At 42.6% G+C, this 27,792-nt stretch overlaps 1 protein-coding gene across 1 annotated transcript in view; it reads right to left on the minus strand.

The window, feature by feature from the left end:
- Window positions 1-20,441, minus strand: part of CAMSAP2 (calmodulin regulated spectrin associated protein family member 2) — a 68,227-nt gene extending 47,786 nt beyond the window's left edge. The window contains exons 1-2 of the mRNA XM_080917658.1: window positions 19,681-20,441; window positions 3,586-3,845 (exon numbers count right to left, since the gene is read on the minus strand). Of these exons, the coding sequence (XP_080773784.1) occupies window positions 3,586-3,845; window positions 19,681-19,819 (399 nt within the window). The 5' untranslated portion in view covers window positions 19,820-20,441. The remainder of the gene's footprint in view (window positions 1-3,585; window positions 3,846-19,680) is intronic.
- Between the last annotated feature and the right edge of the window lie 7,351 nt (window positions 20,442-27,792).

Genomic DNA, 27,792 nt, shown 5'->3' on the forward strand with positions numbered 1-27,792 from the left:
ATTTAGAAAACCCTTCAGTGTTGGTTCTCCTTTCCTGTTTACTTAGATCCTAACACAGAACACTCATTCTCTTCATCCCGGACACACAGAAACCACTTCAATGGTCATTTCCATTTGAACTTAAATTCCTTCTCTTTAAGTTTTAAAACAGTATATGTAAGTATATACAAATGTTACCAGTACAGAAATATATCAAATAACAAGGAAAGTTCCATTCATCCCTTCATCCCTTTTTAATCCCACTTCCCAGAAGAAACCAAAGGTTAACAATTCGATGAATATTTTGTCATAAAACCCACTCTCACATCATATACCATTTCAGGGGAGGTTGACACAGTCTAGTGTGAGGTTCTAACAAGCAACAATTAGAAGGCAGAGCCAAAATCAGGGAAGACATATCATTTAAACGAGTTCTTTAAATATTAAATATTTTACTATCTTAGACTTTGATAAAAAAAAAGAATGGAGGGGCTGAAGAGATGGCTTGTTTGTTAGGGGCACTTGCTACTCTGCAGAGCACCATGGTCCCCAGCACCTGCACGGCTAGCCTCCCTTAGCCTAGGAATCTGTATTTCCAGTCTCAGGAGACCCAATGCCCACTTCTGGACTCTCTAGGTACTAGGCATGAAAATTATGCACACATATGCATGTGGGCAAAATACTCATATACAAAAAATAAAGTCTAAAAAAAATCAGAAAGAGCATTATGTCCTAAAAAATCAAGATAATATTTCTGTTACTATTATATTCCCCTGACCCCCAAAACTATGAAGCAGCACACAGAAATAAAAGATACTAAAACCACTTAGCCTATTCAGAATTGCAAAATGATAGACTACAGTACCAACACATGTAATGTGAGTCAAACACTATTTAAATACCTCTCAAAATCAAGGCAAAGAAGGAACTGGTCATTTAAATAACTCCTATTTCACATTAAAAAAGGTTTAAACAAAATTCTACTAGTAAAATGTTCTCATATAGGCTTTTAAAAGAGTATAACAATAGCAATAATAAAAGTTACAGCTGAAAAACCTTGAATGCTGACAAAAATATAAAATATTCTATTAGAACACGGGTCAGTGACTATGACACAGCGGAGGGTTAAGGTGGTGTAGTCTAATCAATTTAACGGTCAACATTAGAAGTCAGAGCCAGCAAAAAAACAGGAAGATTACATGTTATTTAAATTAGTCTTTAAATATTAAATATTCAAAGTTGTCAGCATGCTTTATGGGGTGAAAGAAACCTAAGTAATGCAATTAGCTGCCTACCAAACTATTTATATCTTAGTCCTTCAAGGACCTTCATAGTACATCTTCACACATATCAGCCATGCTAGACAAACTGCAGAAGTACAGTAAGCCTGCTTCCTTATGAAGGAGGGTTAAGACAGTGACCTGTGTTAAGAGCATCTGCGTTATCCAGCACATAGCTGCCTGTGTCCTAACCGGTGCTGCTTCAGACTCAGCAGTGTGCTCCTGTCTGCTCTACCCAGAAACTCCCAATCACTTAGAAATGGCCGCACTGCTATTTGAATCCAACTAAGAATAAATTCCGAAGAGCTGAATATGGCATATTCACAAGCAGAATTTATTTATTCCTAGAGCTAGTGAATGCTTTACATATGACATGCATACATATATGTACACATGTCAGAGTAAACATGTGACTCCAAGCGCCATTAGTGAGAACTGGAAGTCTCTTACATGAATAAAGATCAATATCCTCAATCTCCCTTAATTATTCATTATAAACTTTAATGATGTTACCCTTGAGAAGTTGTTCTCAGTTCCTTAGAATATTAAAGCGAAGTTTAAAAGAGAGAACAGAAAGCAGAGTGCAACATCATTTCCAGTCAGTACCAGCCTTGGTGACTGTGCCCCTCTTCCTGAGTCTTATAACATGCCTTCTACATATGTGTCCTTTGTACTGTTCTCATCCTTTGTATATGTGTGGGTGGGTCATTTGTGTGCACACACAGAGGGCACAGGATGAGTCGGGTGCTCTGCTCTATCATTCTCCCTCTTACTCTTCCACACAGCCTCACACTGAACAAGGCTGGTGGCCAGTAAACCCCAGAGACTTGCTGAACCCATACCCCAGGATGCTGAGGTGACAGGGCTACATGATCACACCTGGCTTGTTTTATGTTGGTGCTGGGGATTTGAACTCAAATCCTCTTACCCATTGAGCCATTTCACAAGACCTGTTTCTTAGTAACATTCTTGATGTATCTTGGAAAATTTACCCAAAGCCTACAATGAACTTAGAAATATTTAAATTGGGCTGGAGCAATGGTTCAGGGGTTAAGAGCACTGACTGCTCTTCCAGCAGTCCTGACTTCAATTCCCAGCAACCACATGGTGGCTCACAACCGTCTGTAATGGGATCTGATGCCCTCTTCTGGTGTGTCTGAAGACAGCTACAGTGTACTTATATATAATAAATAAATAAATCTTTAAAAAATATTTAGATTTATGTCTTCAGATTACCTATGACTCCCTACATACTTATCCCAGACCCACTTAGAAACCTTCTATATGTATGTTGTACAAGAAATGAGTTGGTGGTTGTTAAGTAAGCTAAACTATCTAATGTACAAGGATTTACCATGATGGAAGCACGTGAATAAATACATCAGCCATTTTTTTCCCATTTTCTCATTACATTTTTTAAAAATGTGCACTGGTGCACTGACTATGTCTGTGTGAGGTGAGATGCCCTGGAACTAGAGCCACAGAATGTTGTGAGCTGGCATGTGGGTTCTAGGAACCGAACCCAGGTCCTCTGGATTTGGCTCCAGCCAGTGCTCTTAACTGCTGAGCCATCTCTCTAGCCCTTTCTATTACATTTTTAAATGTTATTCCTGTGTGTGCATATGTATGTATGCCTAGATGTACACACATGGAAGCCAAAGTAGGGTGTCAGGTGTCCACAGCTATCGCCTCTCCATCTTTAAGGCAGGGCCTCTCACTGAGCTCTAACTGTCTTGGCTATTGACCCAGCACCAGTAACCCTCCCATGTCTGTCCCTCAGTGACAGTCACAGGCCACCGGACTATGCCTGGCCTTTACATGGCTGCTGGGATCCAAACTCTGATTCTCAGAGTTGCCTAGAGCAAGTACTCATATTCGCTCAGCTAATTTCTCCTGCACCTTACATATTAGTTTTCTGTTGCTCTGGGAATGAAACCCAGGTAGGGTCTTCCAAGTGCCAAGCAAACATTCTAATATTGAGCTAGAGCCCCTCCCCACTACAGAAAAATTACAAATCTAAATTCTTGCCTTACAAAACTGGTTAAGAGTACATTTTCTATTTCTTATAGCTAATCTCTAAAACAAGAAAAATTTTAATTAAAGAAAAATTATTTCAAAATAGTTTGAATTTACATAATTATTTCTTCCAGATATTAGAATGGAAACAAATATTCCAAAATAGTTTGTCAAAATATTCCTTCACTTAGAAATAAAAGATGACTTTTAAACTCTGTGTAGATGCCATAAAGTATTTCAAACATTACTTATACAATTCACTGAAGGATGCATTGCAAACTGGAATAACCTTAGGTATGCAGAGACTTACCATTTGTATGGGTTTCTTGTGGAGATCTCTTTCAGTCACCAGCTTTTCCTGGTCAGTGACATAAAGGCCTTTCTGTGCTAATGCCTGGATTACAGCATCATGGCCCAGGAGGGGCTTTGCAGCATCGCTCTTGAGGATGAGACTCCCAGCACGACAGTAGAGCTCAGCTGATAGAAGCAGATTAACGACAGGTGGTTTGATGTGCTCCTGGTCATACTGATCTGTGTAAAATGGTTCTCGAAGTTCCTCTGGCACATTTTCTATAAAGGTTAAGAAAAAAAATTCTTTTCATATTTTTGTGAGACTTCTATTTAAAAAAACACACGTCATTTAATAATTACCTTGAAAGTCTTTCTAAAAAGATCAAATATTCCTTTAACAGGCAGGATAATACTTTGTTTGTTTTTTTTTTTTTTTTTTGGACCTGGGTATAAAATATAAAAGGAAAGATACAATTTTCCTTTATAGAAAACATGGCTCTGAGGTATACAACAGGAAAAGCAGACAAGGAGAAAAGTCTTCAGTGTGGTAACTGATGAAGGCATGCCCCCAGCTACAGTCAGCCAGCAGTCAGTGAGGAGATGCACCTGCTATCCAAAGACCCCTCCCTGCTGATATCATCTGACAGGAGAAATCCTTTGCCCAAAGTTTGACAGCTACTGTGTGGAAGAACCGAGACTGCCTAATTCATTTGGTCCTTCTTCTCTGAGGCCCCAGCCCCTGCACCGAGTTTTGTCCCATTTGCTGAGATTACTGAAGTTACTGAGGGGTAGTCACAACTATTATTTAGATAAGATTCTCTGTTTAAAGTCTTTCATCCAATACTGATAACTATAAAAATCCTAGGTTGATGAAACATTACATGAGTAAGGAAATAAATCTGAAGCTGGTATGAGCACAGAGAAGATATAAGACTGCTAAAAACAATCAGAAAGTACACAGGCATACAGCAGAGATCAAGATAATCAAAGATGATCAGATCTCGGTGAGACGGAAAGTGGAGTGGTTTGATGGAGAACTGTCCTCCATAGATGCTTTGAACCCTTGGTCCCAGGTGGTGGCATGTTTAGACGGTACAGCCTTGTTGAAGGAAGTATGTCCCTGGGACAGACTTTAAGAGAAAAAAGCCTCCCCTACTTCCAGGTTGTCCTCTGTGCTGGGGATTGAAGATTTGAGTTCTCAGCTTCCTGTTCCTGTTGCCATGCCTGCCACTTGTTGCCATGACTCCTTGCTGTTATAAACTCTTACCCACCTGCAAACATACCATGTTTTATTGCAGCAACAGAAAAGTAACCGTGGTCTGAATAGGAATGGGCTTATGTGTTTGAAGCATATGGGCCTATATGCATGGCCATAGGGAGCGACACTAATAGGAGGTGTCCTTGTTGAAGTAGATGTGGCCTTGCTGGAGAAAGTGTGTCACTGTTAAGGTGGGCTTTGAGGTCTCTGCTCAGGCAACACCCAGTGTGGAACACAATCTCCTGCTGCTGCCTATAGATCAAGACATAAAACTCAGCTCCTCCAGCACCATGTCGCCTGCAACTGCCACACTTCCCACCATGATGATAATGGACAGAACAATTAAATATCTGCCTTTGTAAGAGTTGCCTTGGTCATGTGGTCTCTTCACAGAAAAAGCCCTAACTAAGACAGTAACCAATACAGAGAGGGTGGTAGTATTATAGAAGAATGAAAGTGAGAAGTGTACTAATTCTGGAAGAAAGAGGGTAAGCTCAGATTTAGATATGTTAAGTTTGAAACAATAGCAAAAAATATCCACATAGAAATACCCAGTGAGCAGCAGAAAATATAGGACTCAGAAAGAGGTCAGAACAAATCTATAAATTTGGGATTTTGGAGACATCTAAAAATATCATTCATGTTTAATAATTGAAAACACCTTCCTTCCTAGTTGCATTATCCACCTAGCAGTGAAGCAAACTGAAATTTCACATAGGACTCAGCACTGTACACTTCAGACATCAGTGCTGGTACTATATTTTAGTATCAGAGACTAAACATAAGCTGTTAACATAGCAGAAAGACCAGTAAAGAAAAACTATGACTAAAACAATTGTTATGAAATATGCGAATGGATATTTTACTTCCTATTATAGCAGCAAAAATTAATATAGGTAAGCTTGGCATCTAAACACTGGCCAGTGCAACACAACAGGGAGTGACCTGGACTACAAGTTTGTCTGCTGTACGAACTTAGGGTTCTACTGCTGAGGGAGAATAGCCAAAAGCAGTTGGGGAGGACAGGGTTTATTCCATCTTCAGTGCTTTGGAGGCAAGACCACCCTGGACTACAAAACTTGCTATTTTTTAGCCAATTGCCTATTTAGAGCTAGATTTCTGTATTTATAGCTGCATGTCTTGGGGGCAAGATAGCTTATCTGTTAAACACATATAAAAGGTTGTTAGGATCCATGTTTAGAGCAATGCCTGACACAGTGTTCTTAGTAAGTGTGAGTATTTACTTTTGTTATTTAATCTGTACAGTAGCCTACTTATCGGTTTCACTAAGATTTTCACTGTGTGTGATGAACGGATGTGAAACCATTAAGTAAATGCTACATGGGTGTGTGTGTGTGCCGGCTAGTTTATGTCAACCTGACTAAGCTAAAGTAATTTGGGAAGCAGGAACCTCAGATTGACCTAGCAAGTCTGTGGTGCATTTTCTTGATTGCTGATTAATGTAGGAAGGCCCAGCCCACCATAAGCCACACTACCCATGTGTTGATGGTCCTAGGTGCTCTAAGAAAGCAAGCTAAGCAAACAGTGAGGAGCAGGCTAGTAAGCAGCACTCCTCCATGGGCTGTGCACCAGTTCCTGCATCTACGCTCCTACCTTGACTCCCCTCAGTGATGATCAATGATGGAACTGAAGATGGAATAAACCCTGTCCTCCCCAACTGCTTTTGGCTACTCTTCCTCAGCAGTAGAACCCTAAGTTTGTACGGCAGACAAACTTGCAGTCCAGGTCACTCCCTGTTGTTTTGCATTGGCCAGTGTTTAGATGCCAAGCTTACCTATATTAATAATTTTTGCTGTTATAATAGGTTTGAAGGCGTACATCACCACATCTGCCTTCATTTGAAGCAGTCTTTAGCTTATTCTAAATGGTTTCCCTTTTCTGTGTACCAGAGTTGTCTTCAGGGTAGACTTCTACAACTCAAGTTGGTGGTATGCCCCTAGGTCTTGCATCTTCCACCTTCTACCCTTGTGATATTGGAATATCAAAGCTATTTTTTTTTTTGCCCATTACCTATTTAGAACTAGATTTCTGAATTTATAGCAGCATGTCTTGGAGCAAGCCAGCCAGAGCCACAGAGAGAAAATCCTGATGGGGGGGGGGGGGACAAACAAAACAAGATTGCTTCAAATAAGGTTTAGAACATTTTTTTCGATCCCCTAAAGAATAAACAGTTGTCAGGCAGCACGCTGCTTCCATGAACACCTGCTTACACCTACAGACTGCCCTCAGCCTCAGTCAGAAAAGCACTCTACAATGAACAGCAGTCAGTGCAGGCATGGGGCTGTTCAAGGTGATGATGGTTGAACTGGTTCAGCCCTAAGTACATTTGACTAGTTACTAAAGTAAGGCACAGTCCCTAAACAGAGATGGCGTCAATTAAGACGTCCTTCCTTCTCTGAACTTCACTACCAAGCAACGTGCTGAGTGCTGGGCACACGCCATGCACGAGCTGTTCGGCCTTCCCAGGCTCAAGCTCCCCTTCCGTTACCCTGAGGCCTGAGCTCTTTTACACACCCGATACCAGTACCAGCACCAACACACTTAATTCACTTCGATGCCACAAAGAACTCTCAAACACACAGCAAGAGGCAGGTTTTTCTATGACCAAGGGGTTACAGTATGATTTAGACTAGAAGGAATTTTGGTGTTGTATGAAATGGTGTCTGTATAAATATACTGTAGTTAAAACATATTATACATGGAGAAAGACATGTAGCTGTATGTTATGTATTAGCTTTCTGCTAAATTAACATTCCACAAGCAATAAACCTAGAATCTGTATCTTAGTTTTAGTATTTTCCCACCAAAGCCTGGTACAGATAAAGTGCAGGCTAGCTTAGGACATCTTCATAAACACACATGTAATAAGTGTGTGTGAGCATGAATGCCAGAGGGGAAGGAGATGCTGTAAGTGATGCAGCTATGTCAAGGGACATAGATTCCAGACAGAAAGGAATCCTACTGGTTAAACCTAGGGTAATTTCAGTCACAATAAAATGCCTAACAATAAAGTATTATAATTCATTATATTCCCTGTAACAGTAACAACTAATAAATGAGGAGAAATGACAGCAATAATCAATCATTATAATAAATTCAGACAAAACCATTACTTGATGCTAAAATAGTAAGTATAAGTTTACGGAGTCAAATCCCTATAAATTATTAACTAAAAATGGAAGAACAAAAAGGGGGGCTGGAAAGATGACTCAGTGGTTAACAGCATATGGTGTTTTTGCAGAAGACCTGAGTTGAATTTCAGCATTCAGATGGAAGCTCACAATCATCTAAAATTCCACCTCCGGGGGATCCAACACCCTTTTTTAACCTCTTCTGGTAATAGGCACATGTATGGTGTACAGACATACATGCAAGCAAAGCATTCATTCATATAAAACTAAGAAACATAAGAAAACTAAATCTATTTTTAAAAATGTAAAAAAGTTTTAAAAATGTAAAGAATTCATTTTATGATGGAGTAAGCTAGCAGATGATCATAATGAACATCTCTGACAATGAAACAAACACCATGTGTCATGTGATCTGGTTTACTGAGAATATGTATGTCTTTGTGGTAGTTTTGCCAGATTTGTATTAACTTCAATCACTACAACATTAGATAAATCCAAGTTCAGAGACATTCTGTAATTAACAGACCCATTTTTTCCTAAGATAAAAGTGCACTTTAATAAAAAAAAAAAAAAAATCAGCACTGAAGGTTCACACACTGAGGGATAATGGGAGAGAGGAGCTACTGTTTCTCTCCCCTAGCCCACAGACCTTCCTGGCATCACCACAGATAAGAGGCTGTCAAGTTGTTATGACCTTGGGAGGAAAGTAGTGGGTAAGGAAAATTTCTTCTATGTGAACATCGTTCCTTTGGGGGCTATTTGGCTTGTCTTCAGGTGCTGAGGGCCTTGCCAAGGGCCCCATGGAAAGCAAAGATGGTTCTATGCAAAGAGGAACAGGGCACATCTGCTGGTGGAGAGACAGGTGTCTCTGGTGGTAGTGAGAATCACAAGAGGGATGCATGAAGAGAAAAGGTGATAAAGTCCAAGAGGATAGAAGTCCCAGAAGAGCCATGGTCTCTTGCTCCCGTGTTCCTATCAGCTCAGCTGGGAGAGGAGATCTCTGTGCCCTGTTTCTGCAGTCCAGGCATTCCTGTACTGGGCCAGAGCCAGAGCCCATGCCAGGACCTCATCACCATTCTGGTCACTCTGAGCCAAGGTGAAGGGAGACATCTGCTGAAGGAAGGCCCAACATTCCAGAGCTCTGAGAAGCAGCACGCAGGAAGAAGTGAGCCAGGCAACTCCCACAGAAAGCTGGCTGCTCTTACCAGGCACACATCGTAAGGTAGTTTGGCAAGGACTCACATAAAGCCTAAGGGAAAAGCTTGATGCTCAGCTCAGCATGTAGCTCAGTGCTGCGGTTTCCAAACTACAGAACTATTACAGATTAAAAGTGAATTTAAACACACTAAATACAATACATGATACTGAATTTGATCCTGCAATGAGAAAAAAATAGAAATAATTTACACTGAAACAAAACTGAATATGAGCTGTGCACTAGAAAATATATCATAGTTAATTTTCTGATCTCTTAATGGAGATTATCTAAGAGAATTAACTTACCTTTAAAAAATACAGTGAAATATTTAGGGGTAAATCAGGGTACAATGCACAAAGTACGTAGTCAATTAAAAAATGTCATATATACTTGTATCTGTATTTATCTATGCAAGTACAACACATATACAGATATAATATATACATGTACTTGTGCAGAGGGAGGGAAAGAAAGACCTTCCAGAGTTTCATGCACTACAGTATTTACCTAATTGTACAAACTAAAAAACTAGGAGTTGTCGTTACTATTTCCTTCTCAGCCCTCAAAAAATTCAGAACCATGTCAGCTAACGTCGCTTTGGTCCATGTGATCAGCACTGTTTATCTCAACTACTACATTTACTGCTAGTTTTTTATCTTCCCATCTTCACTCTAAACCCCCACCCAAGCAAACCCTACTTGGGGCTGACACAATGACAAAGTGAGTAAAATGTTTGTCACGCCAGCAAAGGAACCTGAGCTCAGATCCCCAGCACCTATGTAAAAAGCAGAGCATGGCAGCATACACCTCTAACCCAGTGCTTGGGGGAGGGTGGGTGAGCAGGGAGGAGACAGATGGGTCCTGGGGGGTTTGGTGTCAAGCCAGCATAGCCAAAGCAGCAAGCTCCAGGTTCAGAAAGCTTGTCTTTAAAAATTAGGTGAAGAGCAATAGAGCAAGACACTGCTAACCTCTGTGAAAGCACCTGCACGCACACAAGCACAGGCACACACACAAGCACATGTATGCACACAAGCACAGGCATGTACACAAACACAGGCACACACAGAAGCACAGGCACACACAGAAGCACAGACATGCACACAAGCACAGGCATGCACATATGCACACATTTTTAATTAATTAGAGTAAAATTTAAATTAAATCATTCTCTCTAGTCAAACTGCTTACTTCACGTAAGCAAATTCAATCATGGAACAGACCTCATCCATCCCAAGGATTTTCAGTATTTTTCCTTCCCTAAGGATTAAAGTCCTTCCTCTTGCCTGAAAGAAAAAAAATGATCAAATTCCTGCCAGCCACACTCGGCTCCTAGGAACCAAGTTCTGTGTACTACAGCGTCTTTGCACATTCTGGTCATCCATGCTGCAATGTCCTTTCTTTCTATACTTTATAGCCTTTTAGATTCCCCAGGCCAGTTATTCATTCAACTTGGTCCAATTTCCCCTTTTATTAAAAAAAGGAAAGAATGTAGCATTTATCCTGCCTTCCCTAAATCTCAATATGCCCTTACTTTTAAGACTTACATTCTATTATTAAAAAAAAGAGTGAGTTTGCAGTTTGTGGAACATAGGTGAAATGTGTTAAAATACTTCAAAAAAGAAAAAGTTTAGCGGGGGCTGGAGAGATGGCTCAGCGGTTAAGAGCACTGACTGCTCTTCCAGAGGTCCTGAGTTCAAATCCCAGCAACCACATGGTGGCTCACAACCATCTGTAATGAGATCTGATGCCCTCTTCTGGTGTGTCTGAAGACAGCTATAGTGTATTCACATAAATAAAACAAATAAATCTAAAAAAAAAAGAAAAAAGAAAAAAAGAAAAAGTTTAGCAAGCAGAGACTTAATAGAATGTACTGGAGTACCTAGGAGTGTATATGTATATGTGTGTGTGTGTGTGTGTGTGTGTGTGTGTGTGTGTCTATATATATATATATATATATATATATATATAGAGAGAGAGAGAGAGAGAGAGAGAGAGAGAGAGAGAACAGAGAATGGAAAAGATAAAGATACCCTAATGTTCATGAAGCACCTCCATAATGAATATTCATGCTACAGATATATACACGTATACACGTATATTTGGTACTTAATATTCATGATACAGTAAATATGCAGAGAGAGAAAGGGTCAGCAAAAATTAACATTCCTAAGTCCTCAATCAGTTACACAGCAATGACCCCGTTTTGGCCTATGTTTGCTACCCAATGAATACAACATCCATGACTATTAATCAAGCTGATTGGCAAGCTTCAACTGTGGAAGGCATGCTCACTCTGGCATCTCCAATAACAACAGGATGCTGTGCCAAATCAACAGCAGAAAAAGCTAAAGTGGCAGAAAAGATGGCGTAAAAATATTGTCTATAACAGAATTTGGAATGACTCTTCCTGCTTCCACCTTGACCTAAGTTTATTAACTACCTCATCTTTTTTCCTTTTGCTTCTTCCTGTAAATCGATTTAACAAGTCAGGAGAGGTGAACATTTCAGTTATTTTGTCTGTTTTCTGTCCCAAGACCTCTGGGGTAGGCTGTATGGTGTGTGCTTAGAGGTTATTAATGTGTGAGGGTAATTTCCCACACAGCACTCTTGGCAACCAAACAATACAGAGAAGTAAGTTTATTTTTAAAGGGGCATTCCAATGAACAAAAGAAGACATCATGACAGAATCTTAGCCAGATATGAAGTGTCACCTGTTTAAACAAAACCACATACACAGTATACAATTTAAAAAAAAACTGAATGTAATCAATTCTTTAAATCTGATTATCAACTTAGAAACACAGAAGACAAAAGAAAACTTGTTAAACAATTTTGAAAGTTTGAAGAATAAAAGATTCAGTAAGCCAGGTGGAGTGGCACACGCCTACAAAGCCACCACCTGGGAGGTGGAAACAGGAGGAGCAGGAGCTAAAAGGTCACAAGATCTCTTCTTACCCGCATGTAATGGGTTAAACACCATTATAGCACTGGAGAATGGTGTGCTTTTGTGGTTCTCCATCCTTCACCCACCCCCTTGACCCCATGCTACCCTGTTCCTGACTGTAGCTTTCCTACAAAACGCATTTCATCTTTCATATCCCATGTGTCCTGCATCCGTCCATCCTTCCTTCATCTAATCCTCTCTTACACCCCTTTCCAGATTTTTAGGCTTCCCCCACATTTACAGCCATATATGGGTTCTGTTTTTATATACATACATGTATACATTACAGGTTAGGATGGACATGTACAAAAATGAGTTGTTTTTCTGAGTGACTGCACTTAATATTATACTTTCTAGGCTGAGCCACTTTTTACCAACTTCATGACTCCTTTCTGAAAAGCCGAGAAACACCCACTGTGTACATGCACCAACCACACTGTCACCAGCACCCATCTGTTGGTGGGCATTTAGGGTGCATCCATTTCCCTACTCTCATAAGTAAGAAACATGGACATGCAAGTGTCTCTGTGGAGGATAACGAGACCTCTGGGTTCAGGAGTACAGCTGAAATCCAAGAAATTCTGTTGAACAACAGAGGAGAGTTTATGTATTTGAAAAACGAAAACAAAAAAAGTTAAAACACAAGGACCCTTTGCAGATCCCAACAAGAACAACTGAACAATAGAAAAAGAATATATGAAACAGTAAGAAATGCTAATGCTTGGCTATGGGGTGGGGCTGTGGTGATGGCAGTGACACCGGTACATTGCTTAGGACAGAGGAGGCAGTAGCTGAGATTTATTTCAAATGCTTGATGGGGTGGAAGTACTTCCAGGGCATCTAAACCAGCCACAATTCATGACTTCCAAGGTAAAAAAAAGTTTACGTCTACTGTACATGGACAAGATACCTTCAAATGGTTTTAAGAAAAAGGCAAAAACAGACTGCAGAAGTTTCATGTAATAATCAGGAAAGGCTCTGACCTGTGGTTTCTGGCTGAGGCCTAGACCACCTACAACTATTTTGTACCATGACACCCGGAGAATGAGATCTGCCTGTGAAAATAGGTACAGCTAAAAGAATCAAGGAAAGAGAATTAAAGTAAATACCCACTCAATTCAAATCCAAATCCATCTTACTTTAGGACTCTTGCAGTTTCATAAATCAATAAGTCCTCTTTATTGACAGCCAACTTGAATTGGGTTTTCCATTAACTACAAATGAAATGACCTCCTATCCACTTCCAACATAGTCTCAATTGTCTGTACTTCCAGCTCTAACACCCATGGAACCCCATTTGTCTGTCCTCACCAGCTCTAACACCCATGGACCCCCATTTGTCTGTCCTCACCAGCTCTAACATCCATGGACCCCCATTTGTCTGTCCTCACCAGCTCTAACACCCATGTACTCCCATTTGTCTGTCCTCACCAGCTCTGACATCCATGGACCCCCATTTGTCTGTCCTCACCAGCTCTAACACCCATGGACCCCCATTTGTCTGTACTCACCAGCTCTAACATCCATGGACCCCCATTTGTCTGTCCTCACCAGCTCTAACACCCATGGACCCCCATTTGTCTGTCCTCACCAGCTCTAACATCCATGGACCCCCATTTGTCTGTCCTCACCAGCTCTAACACCCATGGACCCCCATTTGTCTGTCCTCACCAGCTCTAACATCCATGGACCCCCATTTGTCTGTCCTCACCAGCTCTAACATCCATGGACCCCCATTTGTCTGTCCTCACCAGCTCTAACACCCATGGACCCCCATTTGTCTGTCCTCACCAGCTCTAACATCCATAGACTCCCAGTTGTCTGTCCTCACCAGCTCTAACATCCATAGACTCCCAGTTGTCTGTCCTCACAGCTCTAATATCCAATGGGTCCCCATCATAACTTTTAGGCCTACTCAAACCCATTTTCTATGCTATTTCCAATATTTCATTTTTTTTCTTAATGGTAATATGCATGTAACATAAAGTATACCTTTCAGCCTTTTAAAGGTGTACTGCTTTAGAGTTTCTGGGAATTATTTCTGATGCTACCATCTTGCACAGAACAAAGCTGAGTATGTCAGGGTTCAGATGAGAAGGAAGTTTTTCACTAGATTTATCTGAATGGCCATAGATAATTTAATGAGCCTCTATATGCCTGTTTCTTCTTTTATTACCAAAAAAGAAAAGAAAAGAAAAACTATACTTCCTAGCCTCTTGCTTTCAACATGGATGCTGTTTGCACCTTAATGTAAAGATGACAACGTGTCCCAACCTTCCAGCAGGTGTAGAGAATACTTTCAACATTTGAACAAGAACCAAGGACACTGATGAACAAAGATTTATCTGACCAATAGCTCTACAGTTGGGAAACCCTGACAGAGACTTGGGTGAAGAAAGAACCTATGTGCTCAATAGGGTTTTCTCAGAACTAAGGGAAAACTTACCTAAGATACTCTGAGTCACTGTTCCCACTGGACAGCTCTTGCCCTGACTAGACTGCAGCTAGACTTTCACCTTAGCTTAAAACCAGTCTGTCAAACCACCTGTCCTCCCAGGACCTTAGGGTTACTATCTTTTCTTCTAAAACATTTAAACATGTATTTGGTCACTTATTTATTTATTTACTTGCTTACTTACTTATTGGGTGGGGGGAGGTGTATGTCATGGTGTGCATGTGAAGGCACAGAGTCAGCTGTCTCCTCCTACAGTGTAGTTCTTAGGAATCAAACTAAGTTGTTAAGAATTAAATCAAGGGCCTTTACCTGCTGAGCCATCTCACTGCCACAACACGCTTCTTAACTCCGAGTGTCCTGCCTCTGCCTACTCACTCTTCTAAACTGGCCTCAACGTTCTCCTTGTCCTCTACAATCACACCACCTTATAACCTTACTTACGTGTTGCCATCCACAGAACAGCAGATTGTTATTGCTAGGCCCAGCTTCTGAGCCATACTGCAGTCTTAGCTTTATGACTATCCACTTTACTGAACTTCCCAGACAACATACTTGGACTTACACTTAGCTCAAAAACATAAAAACATGGGGGCTGGAGAGATGGCTCAGAGGTTAAGAGCACTCACTGACTGCTCTTCCACAGGTTCCGAGTTCAAGTCCCAGCAACCACAAGGTGGCTCACAACCATCTATAAAGAGATCTGGTGCCTCCCTCTTCTGGGCTGCAGGCATACACACAGGCTACACACTATCCATAATAAATAAATAAACCTTAACAAAATAAAACAAAATAAAAACATCTGCCTCTCCCTTAACTGGTATTACAATTTACCTTCCTAGTCAAGAAGTCTCCAAGTTTCATTTCCTCTGAATCCTCAGGTGGCCTTATCCTCATTCATATTCTTCAAAGCAATCGCCCACTTATCCCAATTCAGTCCTCTAGAAATGCTAAGGATTAAATCTCTGCAACACCACTTCTGTCACTTGCTTCTTTTCTACCCCTTTGACACATGTAAAACAGTTCTTACTATTAAGAGCACACACACAAGTCAGACTTCCCTGGTTCTGATCCCAGTTCCATTACTTTGATGCCTTTGGATGAGCTCCTAAACCCTGGAGCCTCATTTTCCTCATCAGTAAACCTAGGATGATTAATAGTTTCTGCCTCTTAAGGTCATCATGAGGATTAAAATACCATAGTATGTGTGAAGTGTATGACACACAGCAACTGCCCAATAAATACAGCAGATTTATTATTATACCCACCTCACCTTGAGCCCTCACCACATCTTGCCTGAACTCTTGCAAAAATGTCCTAAATGGCCTCTGCTCTGGGTCTTCCTTTCATCTCATGGCTACCCAATGCTCCAACAATCCCTGTGCATATCTAAGAGTCAGGACTTCTGTAGGATTTTACCACTATCTGCTGGTATGCAGCAGAAATGTAACAAAGTATACTCACAACAGCAGAAGCCTTTACACCACTGACTAGATGCAATAAGGGAAAGAGGGATGGGAAGACAGCACCACAAGCATGAGGAGCTGAGTTTGGATTCCATGAAAGAAGCCAGAGTTGGTGGGAGCATGGACCTATAATCCCAGCACCAAGAGAGGGAAAAAAAAGGTCCCTGGGGCTTGCGAGCTAGATTGGTAAACTGCAGGTTCAGGTTCAGTGAGAAACCTTGTCTCAAAAAGTGGAGAGTGACTCTGCCTGTGGCCTCCACAGGCACATGCACACACGTAAACACACACTCTTAAAGTTAAAATGGTAAGTTGACACTACAAAATGAGCCTTAAGGTGGGCACAGCGGCTGACCTGTGCAACCTCAGCACTCAAGAGGCCGAATAGGACTAACATGAATCCTAAGCTATCCAGAACTACACAACAAAAATCTGTTCAACACACACACACACACACACACACACACACAGACATACACACAAGGCATAGTAGTGCATACCTTCAATCCCAGCTCTTGGGAGGCTGAGGCAGAGGCAGAGGCAGAGGCTAGAGAGTTCTGAGAGTTCCAGGCTAGTCTGGTCTACATTGTGAGTTTGAGATCGGCCAGGGCTGTAAGTCTGTCTCTCTGTTTCTGTTTCACACACATATACACAGAGAGACAGAGAAAAATTCATTCCAAGAGAGTCTATACCCATCAGCTGGAAAATTTAAAGGCACTAAACATTTAAGGTAATCTCAATTTTATGGCTGTTTGAATGTGTTAAGTCTTCAAACACAATAAAGGTCACCAGGCAATTTAACCTCCTCTTTTACAACCAGAATATCTACTGCTGCTGTAAATTCATCTACAGACGTATTCTTCATTTACACAAAACCAGAGAAAATTAACTGTTAAGACTGGAGCCCATAGTTTCCAGCACACACTCTAGAAACTGAGGCAGGAGGACCAGAGTTCAGTGTAATTCTTGGTTATATGATGAATTCAAGTCCAGTCTTGGTTCCATTAGACACTGTCTTTCAAAAACTAATGAAAGCACATCCTCCCCAAAAGATGAGGCCTTTGGAATATTTTTCAGGACAAGAATATTATTCATACAAATACCTTATATCTTCTTTCTAGGTTTCAAAATGTTAGTGTCTTACTGGTTTTACAATTCAATTTATTCTTTGCCCACAATTTTTTCTGCATTAACCATTATAAATTGCTTTTCCAACATACAGCTCTAAAACTGGTAATTTTTTTGTATTTCAAGTAAGAAAGGGACCAGTAAGACTGCTCAGTGTTTAAGCCTTTGCCACCAAGACTAACAACATGAGTTTTAAGCCTGGAATCCACATGGGAAAAAGAACCAACTCCAGCAAGTTGTCCTCTCATGGGTGAGGAAGTGGTAGTCCGCACACACTCTTGCACGCACAGAAAATATAAGTATAATACAACAAATAGAAACTTGAAACATTTTTAACAACAACCAAAAAACCCATACATTATCCTAAAAAGTTGGGTTAACATTTGAGTAAGAGAAAACAATATGAAATACTTATTAACTTTTTTGTGTATGTGGCAAATAAAAATGCATCAAAACATATTAAAAAAACTTTGTATTACTATTTGCTCTATGTAAGTTTATGTTTCATGTTTTAAAGATGGCCAATGGGAGCTGGACAGATAATTTAGTGGTTAAGAACACTGACTGCTCTTATAGAGGACCAGGACTCAATTCACAACACCCACATGGCAGACCATAACTATAACTTCAGGTCCAAGGGATCCCAACCCCTCATAAAGACATATATACAGGCAAAACACCAATGCACATAAAATAAAAATAAGTAAAATATCAGTAAAAAAAAGACTATCAATAGAGCAAAGCAAACGTGGAACACGGTGGCATACATCTCTAATCCTGGCACTAAGGCAGGGGATTGCTATAAATCTGAGTCCATACAGAATACTAGGCCAGCTGAACATACACAGTGAGACCCTCTCACAAAACACACACCTACACAGCCATTTTAAAGAATGTTTCAATTTGTAAGTCACTCTCTTAAGGATTTACTTAGATCCTTTCTCCAGGCCAACTGCTGCCCTGGCTTCCTTCTGCTGTAATGGGAGCACATTGCCATCAGAGTTGTGAATTCTAATGTAAAGCATCGAAAAGGGCCCTCAGAGGGCCACTGATAGTATACTCCTTCACTCCCTCTCTTCAAGTGTGTCCAAGCACTCCAGAATCCAGTGGCCAGCCTGACATACATCCTGAAAGTAGGGCATTTCTGCTTAGAAGCCTCTGTGAGAATGAACAGCAAACATTCACCTCTGGATTTTAAGTTTTATGCCCTCTCCCTCTCCTCCGTCTTCCAGCTTCCACAGAGGAAACTCCGTTTGTTTTCCAAATGGGTGTTTAATACACTGCTTCCCATTCCTTATAATCAGAAATTTTACAAGTATTATCTGTGCTTCCTATTTATTATTATCCATTTAAAACTTAAATTAGCTTTTAAAAAATAATTCCTGATGTCAGTTCTCTAATCAAAGTATAGGAATTCAAATAAAATTAAGACAGACATAAACATTAAAAATGCCTTCAAAACTAATTCAAATACTCTTACAAACAGTGAGGGGTTCATCTAGTCCTTAACTTAGATGTATGTACAAGCTCTGGAAACACTTGCCTGTGTATAAAGTTAAACAATAAAGCTGGGTTAAACAACTTAGCCACACATTCACAGTCCTAAAACTGGAAATCAGTCATCCTCCACAAACAATCCAGAGAACATTTTGCAAGCACTGAGGAACTTCTCTCATTTTTTTTCCAGCATTCCACAACATGGGTTCCTCAAGCAAGAGCTAAGGAATTACAGCAGGAGGTCTCTTTCCTGTTATTCCGCAAAGGCTGGGTTGTAGAGGGAGTGTTTAATTACCACTGTACTACAGGATTTCTAGGTCAACAACACATCCCCCCCACACCCAAGAAACCCACTCTACTTCAAAAAGAAAAACTCAAAAGTAAAGAGGTGTTGTTTATCTGATTTTATGACGTCAAAATACATTTGAAAGGGGAAATATGCCTCGGTGATATTAGGTGAAAAAGCGCCATACTGTCAGAAAACTAAAACTGGTTTTAACGGGTGGCTTAAGGAGAATTTGGAATGTGTACGAAAGGCTGTGAGAGGATTGAGTAATGACTACAAAAGATACTGCACTTCAACAGTGACCACCTTTCATCCTATAGAGCCTGACTAGCAGCCACCATTACAAATGTCAAAATCAATATAGTACCCCACCTTCTTCCAGTAATAAACTCAGACTTCTTGGTATGGTAATCACAGTTATGACCGAGAGGAGAATGTATGCAGGATAATAAGGAAAGCACCACAAATTAAAGCCATTTTGGGAAAACATGATAATTTGCTCGCCGAATTTAGACACACGCTATCCAATAAAAGGAATCCGGTCAACCCCTCCCGCGTCAGTCAAGGGCACCTCATTTAAGACCAAAGCTGCCTTCTTTCTTTCTGCTAGTGCTCGTCTCCAGTGTCTCCCTGAACCTGTACCGGAAGATACACATGGGGGAGGGGGCTGGAATCAGGAACAAAAACCGGGATGTGGACAGCATCGGGAGGAAGAGGAAGGGACGACATCACTTACCTGTCCCAAAGGCTTTGGCCACCAGCCAGGCCAGATTGCAGGCGATTTTGGCCCTGGAGAAGTCATAGTGGTCAAAGGGTTTGATGGCTGGAACAATGAACGTCCTTCTCATCTCCCGCTGGTCTGCTGCATCCCCCATCTTTCACGGTGGCTGGTCGGGATGGAGGAACGACGGCCTTCACATGGTGTGGCGGAGAGGGGAGTTCAGATCGTCCGCGCCGGTCGCGGCCCTCCCGGGTGCGGGGCACGGAAAAGCTCAGCAGCTGTGCTCGTCGCGAGCCCGCCGCCGCAGCCCGGGGCATAGACGTGAGGCGGCACCCGGCCGCGCTCGCTCCGGCCCCGGTCTGCCCCGCCGCCTCCCCTTTGTCTCCGTTTAGTCACACGGGCTCGCTGGAGGGTGGCGGCTGCGAGGGCCCGGAATGCTCGGGCGGGGGCAGCCTGGACGATCACGTCGCGGACAGTGTCCCCGCCATGGTGGAGCGCGCACGCCCCGCCTCACTCACGGCCGCCCCTCGGGCCGCGGGACCCGCCGCGGAAAACGTCAGAATCGCTGCAGCGCGCGAGCCGCCCGCGGCCCGGCGCTTCTCAGGCGCTCCCGTCGCCGCCGCCGCCCGCCTCCTCGGCACAGCTCACGGCCAAGGCAGCGGCCTGGAGGAGGCCACAAATCACGGGCCCTCGACTCCTGCCTTATCGGGCTTGTCCTAGTATTTTCCGCTACCCCTCCCGTGGCCGGACGCGTCGCTCCCCTTCAGTCGCCGCCACCGCCGCCGCCGCCGCCGCCGCTGCTGCGGTTTTCCGGCTGCGGCACTGTATGGAAAGAGCAGATGGGAACACTGAGCATGCGCCTGGCGCGCCCGCCCCCGCCCCCGCCGCTGTCTTGCGCCGCCGCGCGCACTGAGCATGCCCAGCCTCGCTGCTGCCCGTGACCGGCTCCGCGCCCCTATCCATTAATCAGCAGAGTGTCCGCTGGAGTGGACGTCCTTCGGGCTGCTGCCGCTGACACCGCTGGACGAGGGGAGGGCAGAAAGTGAGGGGAAAGGCTTTTTTCCCTCCCGCCACACGTGGTTCAGCCAAGAGAATTGATATTTACTTCAAGTGCTGCTTATGTCTCGCACGTATTGCTGAGAACTTGCCTTGCACACCCATTTAGTCTTTGCAGTAACCCCGAGAGAGGGGTGCTACAGCTGCTTGACCACGAAATTATGTAGGGATGCAGTAAGTTAAGGCACCCATGGGTTTAACCAAAGTGGAAGGCCAGGCGTATACTCTCCAAAGCTGTAGAAATGTATAAATTTCATATCAAGACATTTTAACTTGATACTCCTCACTGAAGTTTTCTAAGTGAGGGATCGTTTGGTTTTTTTTATTTGTTTGTTTGTTTGTTTGTTTATTGGCGCCTTCTGTTTCCCCTTCCACAAAGAGCATCCACGATTACCTTTTGTCGCAGATTTCTATGAGTTTATTTTGTCAGACCCCTCTCTGTTCCCCCATACTGGTATGCTTTCTCAAACTTGTGTACTGACTGTCACTGTGGTCTCTGTCCTTCTGACTTTAAGCCCCCTCCACAGTAGTCACTTCCTCCAGAAAGCCTTCCCTGATACTTACTGCCAACTTCCCATGCAGAACAGTCATATAGGCACCTCCCGGACTGATTCTAGAGCAATGTATGTCCTTTACATCATAACTGGTCACACTGCATTCCAACCACGAACTATAGCTTTCAAGCTGACTTGACACCTACATGATGTTCAACCTCACTGTAGCTGCTCTGTCAATGTTTAGGGTCAAAGGGAGAATGTTACTTTAATTATCACTGAGTTTGGTTAACTTGCTGATTCCTCAGATCTTATTTTAACACGTCTGATTTTAATTATGTAATCCTGGGTTTTAATTTTGCAGATGAGAGAGCTAAGACTCAGAAAAGCCTCTTATATCACAGATATAGTAAAGGCACACTCACAGTCTGAACTGAGAACTATCTTACTTTGTACAACTAGGGCTTCCCTATTATCATCAGCCGTTGAGATGGAAGACATTAAACTTGTGGGGAGGAGTTTTGGTCCCTACTATCAAAAAGGGCAGCTCCAGTAGCAAGACCCTCCCTTTTGATTTCTGCTTAATCCCTAGAAACACTCCTCCCTGAACCCAGTGAGGCATTACAGATAAGCCCCGTTAACAATGCCAAACAGGAAAAAAGTCACTAATAATAATCTGCCATTGGGTGATTGGCATAGTTTTTCAGTAATTCAATTAATATTAATAGGGCTTTCCTCATGGGCAAGGTCCTTTGAAAATTAACATATTAACATATAAATACCAGTCATCAAAATGCATTCAAATGGTAACTAGTTTCCACATCTATTCAATGAACTAAGCCCTAATTGTCTTCCTGTTCTGGATGTAGGACTGGGGATCATAGAAATCAAATGCTATGACCAAGATCTCTCCATCCATTTGTACTGGAGTCTGGCTTCAAACTCAAACCCAGGTCTTCTGTGCCCACTCCTCCAGCATGTTTCTGGGTTCCTGTCCCCTCTCTTGATAGGGGATGGAACATATACAAATAAAAAGAACATATCATAAATATGGTACATGCTGTAAGAGACAAAAAAAAAAAAAAAAGCACAGCAAAAACATACCCAGAGGTACTTGGAAGGTGTCTTAGAGACTGCTGTTAAATACAATGTTCTTGAATCCAGTTTCAACAGGATTCTAGAGCCTATATACCAAGTTAAGAGAAATCTATGGACTAGAAAAATTAGAAAGTTTTACTGAAGTATTATGTCTCTTATTATATGAATTAGAAAGTTTTACTGAAGTATTATGTCTCTTATTATATGAATCTCCAAGCAAATGGAAGATTCTCAAAGACCACCATCTGGCTTTGTGTTACCTGTGCTTCAGCCCAGCACTGCGCTCAGACCATGTTCTTCACAAATCCGTGTCAAATCTCACTGAAAACTGTTTCAACCTCAATAGACAACATGAGGAAGAGAAGAGACAAAGGCAGTTGCTCTTGCTTGTCCCTCGATACAACGGTGAAGCTTTAGTAAGGATAGTATTACTATGACCCCAATCGGGAAGGCGTGTGTTTAGCAATGAGGAGGGAGGGAAGCTCTGGAACAATGAGCAGCTTTTACTTTGAGGGAGGCTGTGAAACAACTTGGGGTCATAGTTGGAGCCTGTTATTAACAGGGAAACACCCTGAGTACAAAGAGGGAGGATTCATTTTCAGGGCGGCAGACACTCTAATAGGGTGTTCTTTGTGACACCTTCAGAATGATCCTTTCTGAGGCTGGAGTCTCTGTGGACTATCGTTGTCCAGAAGAAATGCTCGCCTCTGCCTTCTGAAGACAACTGACTTTGTTTGAAACAAAAAAAAAAAAAAAAAAAAAACCCGAAGGCAGGTGATTTTGGGCCTTCTCTTCCAGCTGTACAGACGCCTGCTGCTTTTCATCTTCAAGTCTCAGTCCCCTAGGCTCTTATTCCCAAAGAAGGGGGACAGTTCTGCTGAAAAACTTAATTTGGCCACCCAGCCAACAGGACCTGTGATGCCCATCCAGAATGTATATAAAAAGGGAAAGGTCAGAGTCATCACAGAAGAACTTTAAGGCTTTTGCCAGTCTTCCCATGGCCTGTGCCAATGCCCGGCTCTTTGGCATCTGAGCAAAAAGGGCGAAGGAAGCTGCAGGACAAGATGTTGAAAAGAAAAAGTAATATGGTTAACGAATTGCAATAAATCCCCTCCCCCCCAAAAAAGGAAATCCTGAAACGCCAAACAGACTTCTTTCTGGTGGTCACCCTTGAGCTGTGTTTGAGTAGATGTAGAAGTGTATTTATTCACTCAGCCCGTATCGATGGAGCTCCCAAGTGCTGAGGAGTCGATGTTGAACCAGGCAGCTGAAGAACCAGCTTCCTAAGCTGGACAGGCTGGCGCAGGCTCGAAATTCCAGCTCTGCACTTAGGGGATAAGACAGAGCAGGAGTTCAGTACCATTCTAGGTTACATAACAAGTTTAAGGGCAGCCTGAGCTACCCTAGACCCATCTCAGAAACAAGAACAATAGAAAGGAGAAGAAAGAGAATGAGGAAGAGGCATCAACACCAAAATGTCTTTTATTTGGTTGGTTTGGTTTCCAAGACAGGGTTTTTTGTGCAACCCTGGCTGTCCAGGAACTCACTCTGTAGACCAAGCGGGCCTCAAACTCACACGATTCCCCTGCCTCTGCCTCTTAAGTTCTGGGACTAAAGGAGGGTGCCACCGCCACCTGGCTGACATCAAATTCTCAATGGAAGCATGGAGCCTGTAGGGTCTAAAAGCCCAGCTTTTCTTTATTGCCAGGCCCGGGTCACCAGAGGTTAAAAGCCTTGTTATTTCCCCCACAGAATACCCCAGTGTAGTCCTGCTCAGCTGACTTGCCTAACGTATAAAAATCTCTGGATTTGACCCTCAGCGCTGGATCTTGGGGAGCACTTGGGAAGTGTAGATAGGAAGATCAGGTGCTCGAGACTATCCTGGAATAGGTAGTGAGGTTAAGACCAGCTGGGGCCACAGAAGACCCTTCTCCTCAAAAGGAAGGGGGGGGGCAGGAAGAAGGGAAGAAAGACAGAAACAGAGACACAGAGAGAGAGACAGAAAGAGGGGAGAGGGAAAACTGATATTTTAAATCATGGGGGGGGGGGGGTCAAGGTCAAGTCCATTTACAGTTCCGGTGATAGCAGCTACACTTACTGGGTACCTCTATGCACCGAGCTGGGTTCTACATATATTAACTTATTTAATCTCATCACAGACCTATTATCCTCATTAGATGAAACCACTGGGAACAAGGCTTAAGTGACTAGAAGACCTTAGGTTGTTGAAACTTAGAACTATAAGTAAACTGAATTATCTAGGATAAGAACAGGGATTAGAGATCCGTACAGCTCAGTGGTAAAACACTCAACATGCACAGGGTCCTAGGTTCTACCACAAGTACACACACACACACACACACACACACACACACACACACACACACCAGGTAAAGGGATATGAGGGAATTCTTAGTTAATCGGTGACTTTAATGGGTTTAGTTGGATGTTAAGCTGCCTCTGAGAAGCCAGTGTGAGAGGCATCTATGCCATGTATCATTTCTAGATATAGCTATGGCTCTCACCTGAAGAATGAACAAACTTTTACAAGAATTACCTCATCCATCTTGACAACGGTTCTAGTGTGTGCCTGGAATGACAGAAACGCACAGAGGCCACCTAACTTCCCAGAGACACACCATGAATCAGTGTCTTCACAGAAGGGAGAAACCTACCTCCAGGTTCCCAGGTCCAGCACTGGGATTTCCACAGACCCTGAAACAGATTGTTCCTTTATTTGTTCCTTACACAAAGCAACTTTCCTGAGTCACCAGTAATAAGTAAAGTGTCATCTTTAAACAACATTGAAGGCAGGTAAGAGTGTTTGGAGGGAACTGGAACATTACTGGGCTACAAATAAAGCCCCTGGCCGGCACTGTTCTTCATTTGTGCTGTGGGCCTCTGCTTTCAGAGATCCACTGCTGTAAACGTAGGTGGGCCCAGGCAGCATCTAAGGTACCTCCTGTGTCAACAGTTACCATGGAGACAGCATCTCTATATCTTCCCAGATTACAATGAAGGTCAAATCAGTCATGTGTCTGGCATTCAGGCTTTAACTCTTCAGCCCCGCGGTTATTTCCTACCAAGCTTTATTGTGCAGAACGTTTGCGAGAGGTTACAGAGCAGGGACTGGGATCCTCCAGCCAAGTTAAAGATGCAAATACAGAAGGGAAGATCTCTGGAGAGAGACGCGAGGATGCAACTGCTGTTGGATACACACAGAAGGCCCTGGTGTTTAGTCAACACACCCACAAAGTCTGTAGCAGGCAGCAAGGGTCAGAGCTCTAGAGTGGCTTCTCCATAACTGGGAAGAGTCGGTTTTGTTTTGTTTTTTTGTTCTTAATCAACTTAATGGAAACAAGCCAAATGTCCACTGGTAGAGAACTGATCGGATAAGAAATTGTACATAGAGGGGCCTGCTGCTGCATATCGAGAGATCGCTAAAACACCTTCAAATAGAGGAGGGAGATACAGAACAACTTTAGGATAGTAGCACATTCTATATACATATATACACATACACCTTAGGATAACAGCACAGTCTACACATACACACACACACAACACACACCTTAGGATGACAGCACATTCTATATACATATATACACTCAAATAGACTTTTTGTAAGTCAAGGATGTAGTGCAGTGTCTTCACAGAAGACATGCTTCTAGCCTGCAAGAGGCTTACAGGTTGACCCCCAGCACTGCAGAACAAACAGTCCACAGAACAGCCTGGACATTTGTCCAATGCACAAAGTGTTAAAGAGAAGAGAGATCCACGTTTTGATTGCTTTTGCTTCACTTTGATCCGTATGCATCTTTGTCCAAAATAGCTAATCATCTCTTTGAGCTAACATTTCCCTGCTTCTTGGAAATGTGTCTCCTGCTCTTGTCACACTGCAGAGACTGCCCCCTCAAGCCATCACATCTTGTTATGACTCTCCTGCTCTTGTTCCCTTGACTTCTGTGGCATGCAGGACGGATGAATGCTGCTTTGTTCATAAACCTGTCTCCTGGCAGGTTCTGTGGCCCTCCAGTCAGCACCTGGGTCTCTCACTTCTCAGTTCCCCCTCTCTGCTGCCCTCAGACTCCTGTCATTTGCTCCAGCTCTGTTGAGGAATTGCTCAAGACTCAATCCTTGTTTCTCCTCCTCCTCCTCCTCCTCCTCCTTCTCCTCCTCCTCCTCCTCCTCCTCCTCCTCCCCCTCCTCCTCCTTTTTTCTTACTCCCTTGGTATCACAATGACCTCTATTACGGTAGGGAAATTTTTGAAACAGGGTCTCTCTATGTAGCCCAGGTTAGCTCTGAACTCTTAGTCCTATGCCTCCTTTAATTACTGGAGTTATAGGTGTATGCCACCATAGAGCTTTTCAAAATGACATCTTTATGGTCCATTCTCCCTACACAATTTGCTGATGTGCATCTCTGCTCCTGATCCCTATTTTAATTTATTAAGGATGCTGCACATGTTTATCAACAATAGCCCTAGGACTTCAAATTCAATAAGACTTAAAAAATAAAATAAAATAGGCCCCTTGCTTGGCCCTTCAACTCGGCTAATGATACCTTGTTTGTTTGAAATGTGTTATCTCTCCTCCAGCCTCCTCCTTTCTCATCTCACCCCATCAAAGCAATTCAAATACCTTCTGCTTCAGGACTGGAGGGATGGCTCATTAAGATTAAAACCTCTTGTTGTTCTTGCAACGGGCAGGAGTTCAGTTCCCAGCATGGTCTCCATGAGTACCCGTGCATATGGACACATGCACAAGCGTGTTGCACGCACATACACACACAGAGAGAGAAGGGGGGGATTAGTCAAACATAGAATACATCTTGAAAGTGCAATCTCTCACTTCTCCCTACCCTCCTTTATTCCTCAAATCTTCTCCTCTTGCTTTTACTCTCAGTCCATCTCTCTCTTTAAGTCACAGGCTAGCCCCCTAATCTTCCTCAGTCTGAAGTGTGAAGAGTCAAAAAGGCTCACAGGCAGGAAACTTCCGTGAGTTTACATATGTGTCAGGCCTTTCACATTCCAAATCGTATCTAGCTTAATCTAATAAACTATCATCCAGTGATCTATAAGATCTTATAGATGGGCTAATACAGACTTGCAGGGATTGAGGAACTCCTCAAGGCTTTAGGAGGACGGAAGCACTGTGCTCACACCTTTGCCTCCAGGTGTCTAGTTCCAGAATTGTCCTACCCATTGCTTACCAGACAAAGATCATTAATCTCGCTGTTGCCAGGAGAGTGTGAGCTATCACAATCTTTCTGTCTTCCAATAGTCACCTTCAGTGTCACCTCTGTCATGATTCTGTCTTGATCCTGCTTGGCTCTTGTCACCAGTGTTCTTTTATGCTGTGCACTCCATGTGCGTGTGTGCAAGCACACACACACACACACATGCACACACAAACACATACATACACACATGCACACATATGCATAGACACACCATGTATACACACATACAAACAAATG

Source organism: Micromys minutus, assembly GCF_963924665.1.
Source record: "Micromys minutus genome assembly, chromosome: 6".
Lineage (NCBI taxonomy): Eukaryota > Metazoa > Chordata > Mammalia > Rodentia > Muridae > Micromys > Micromys minutus.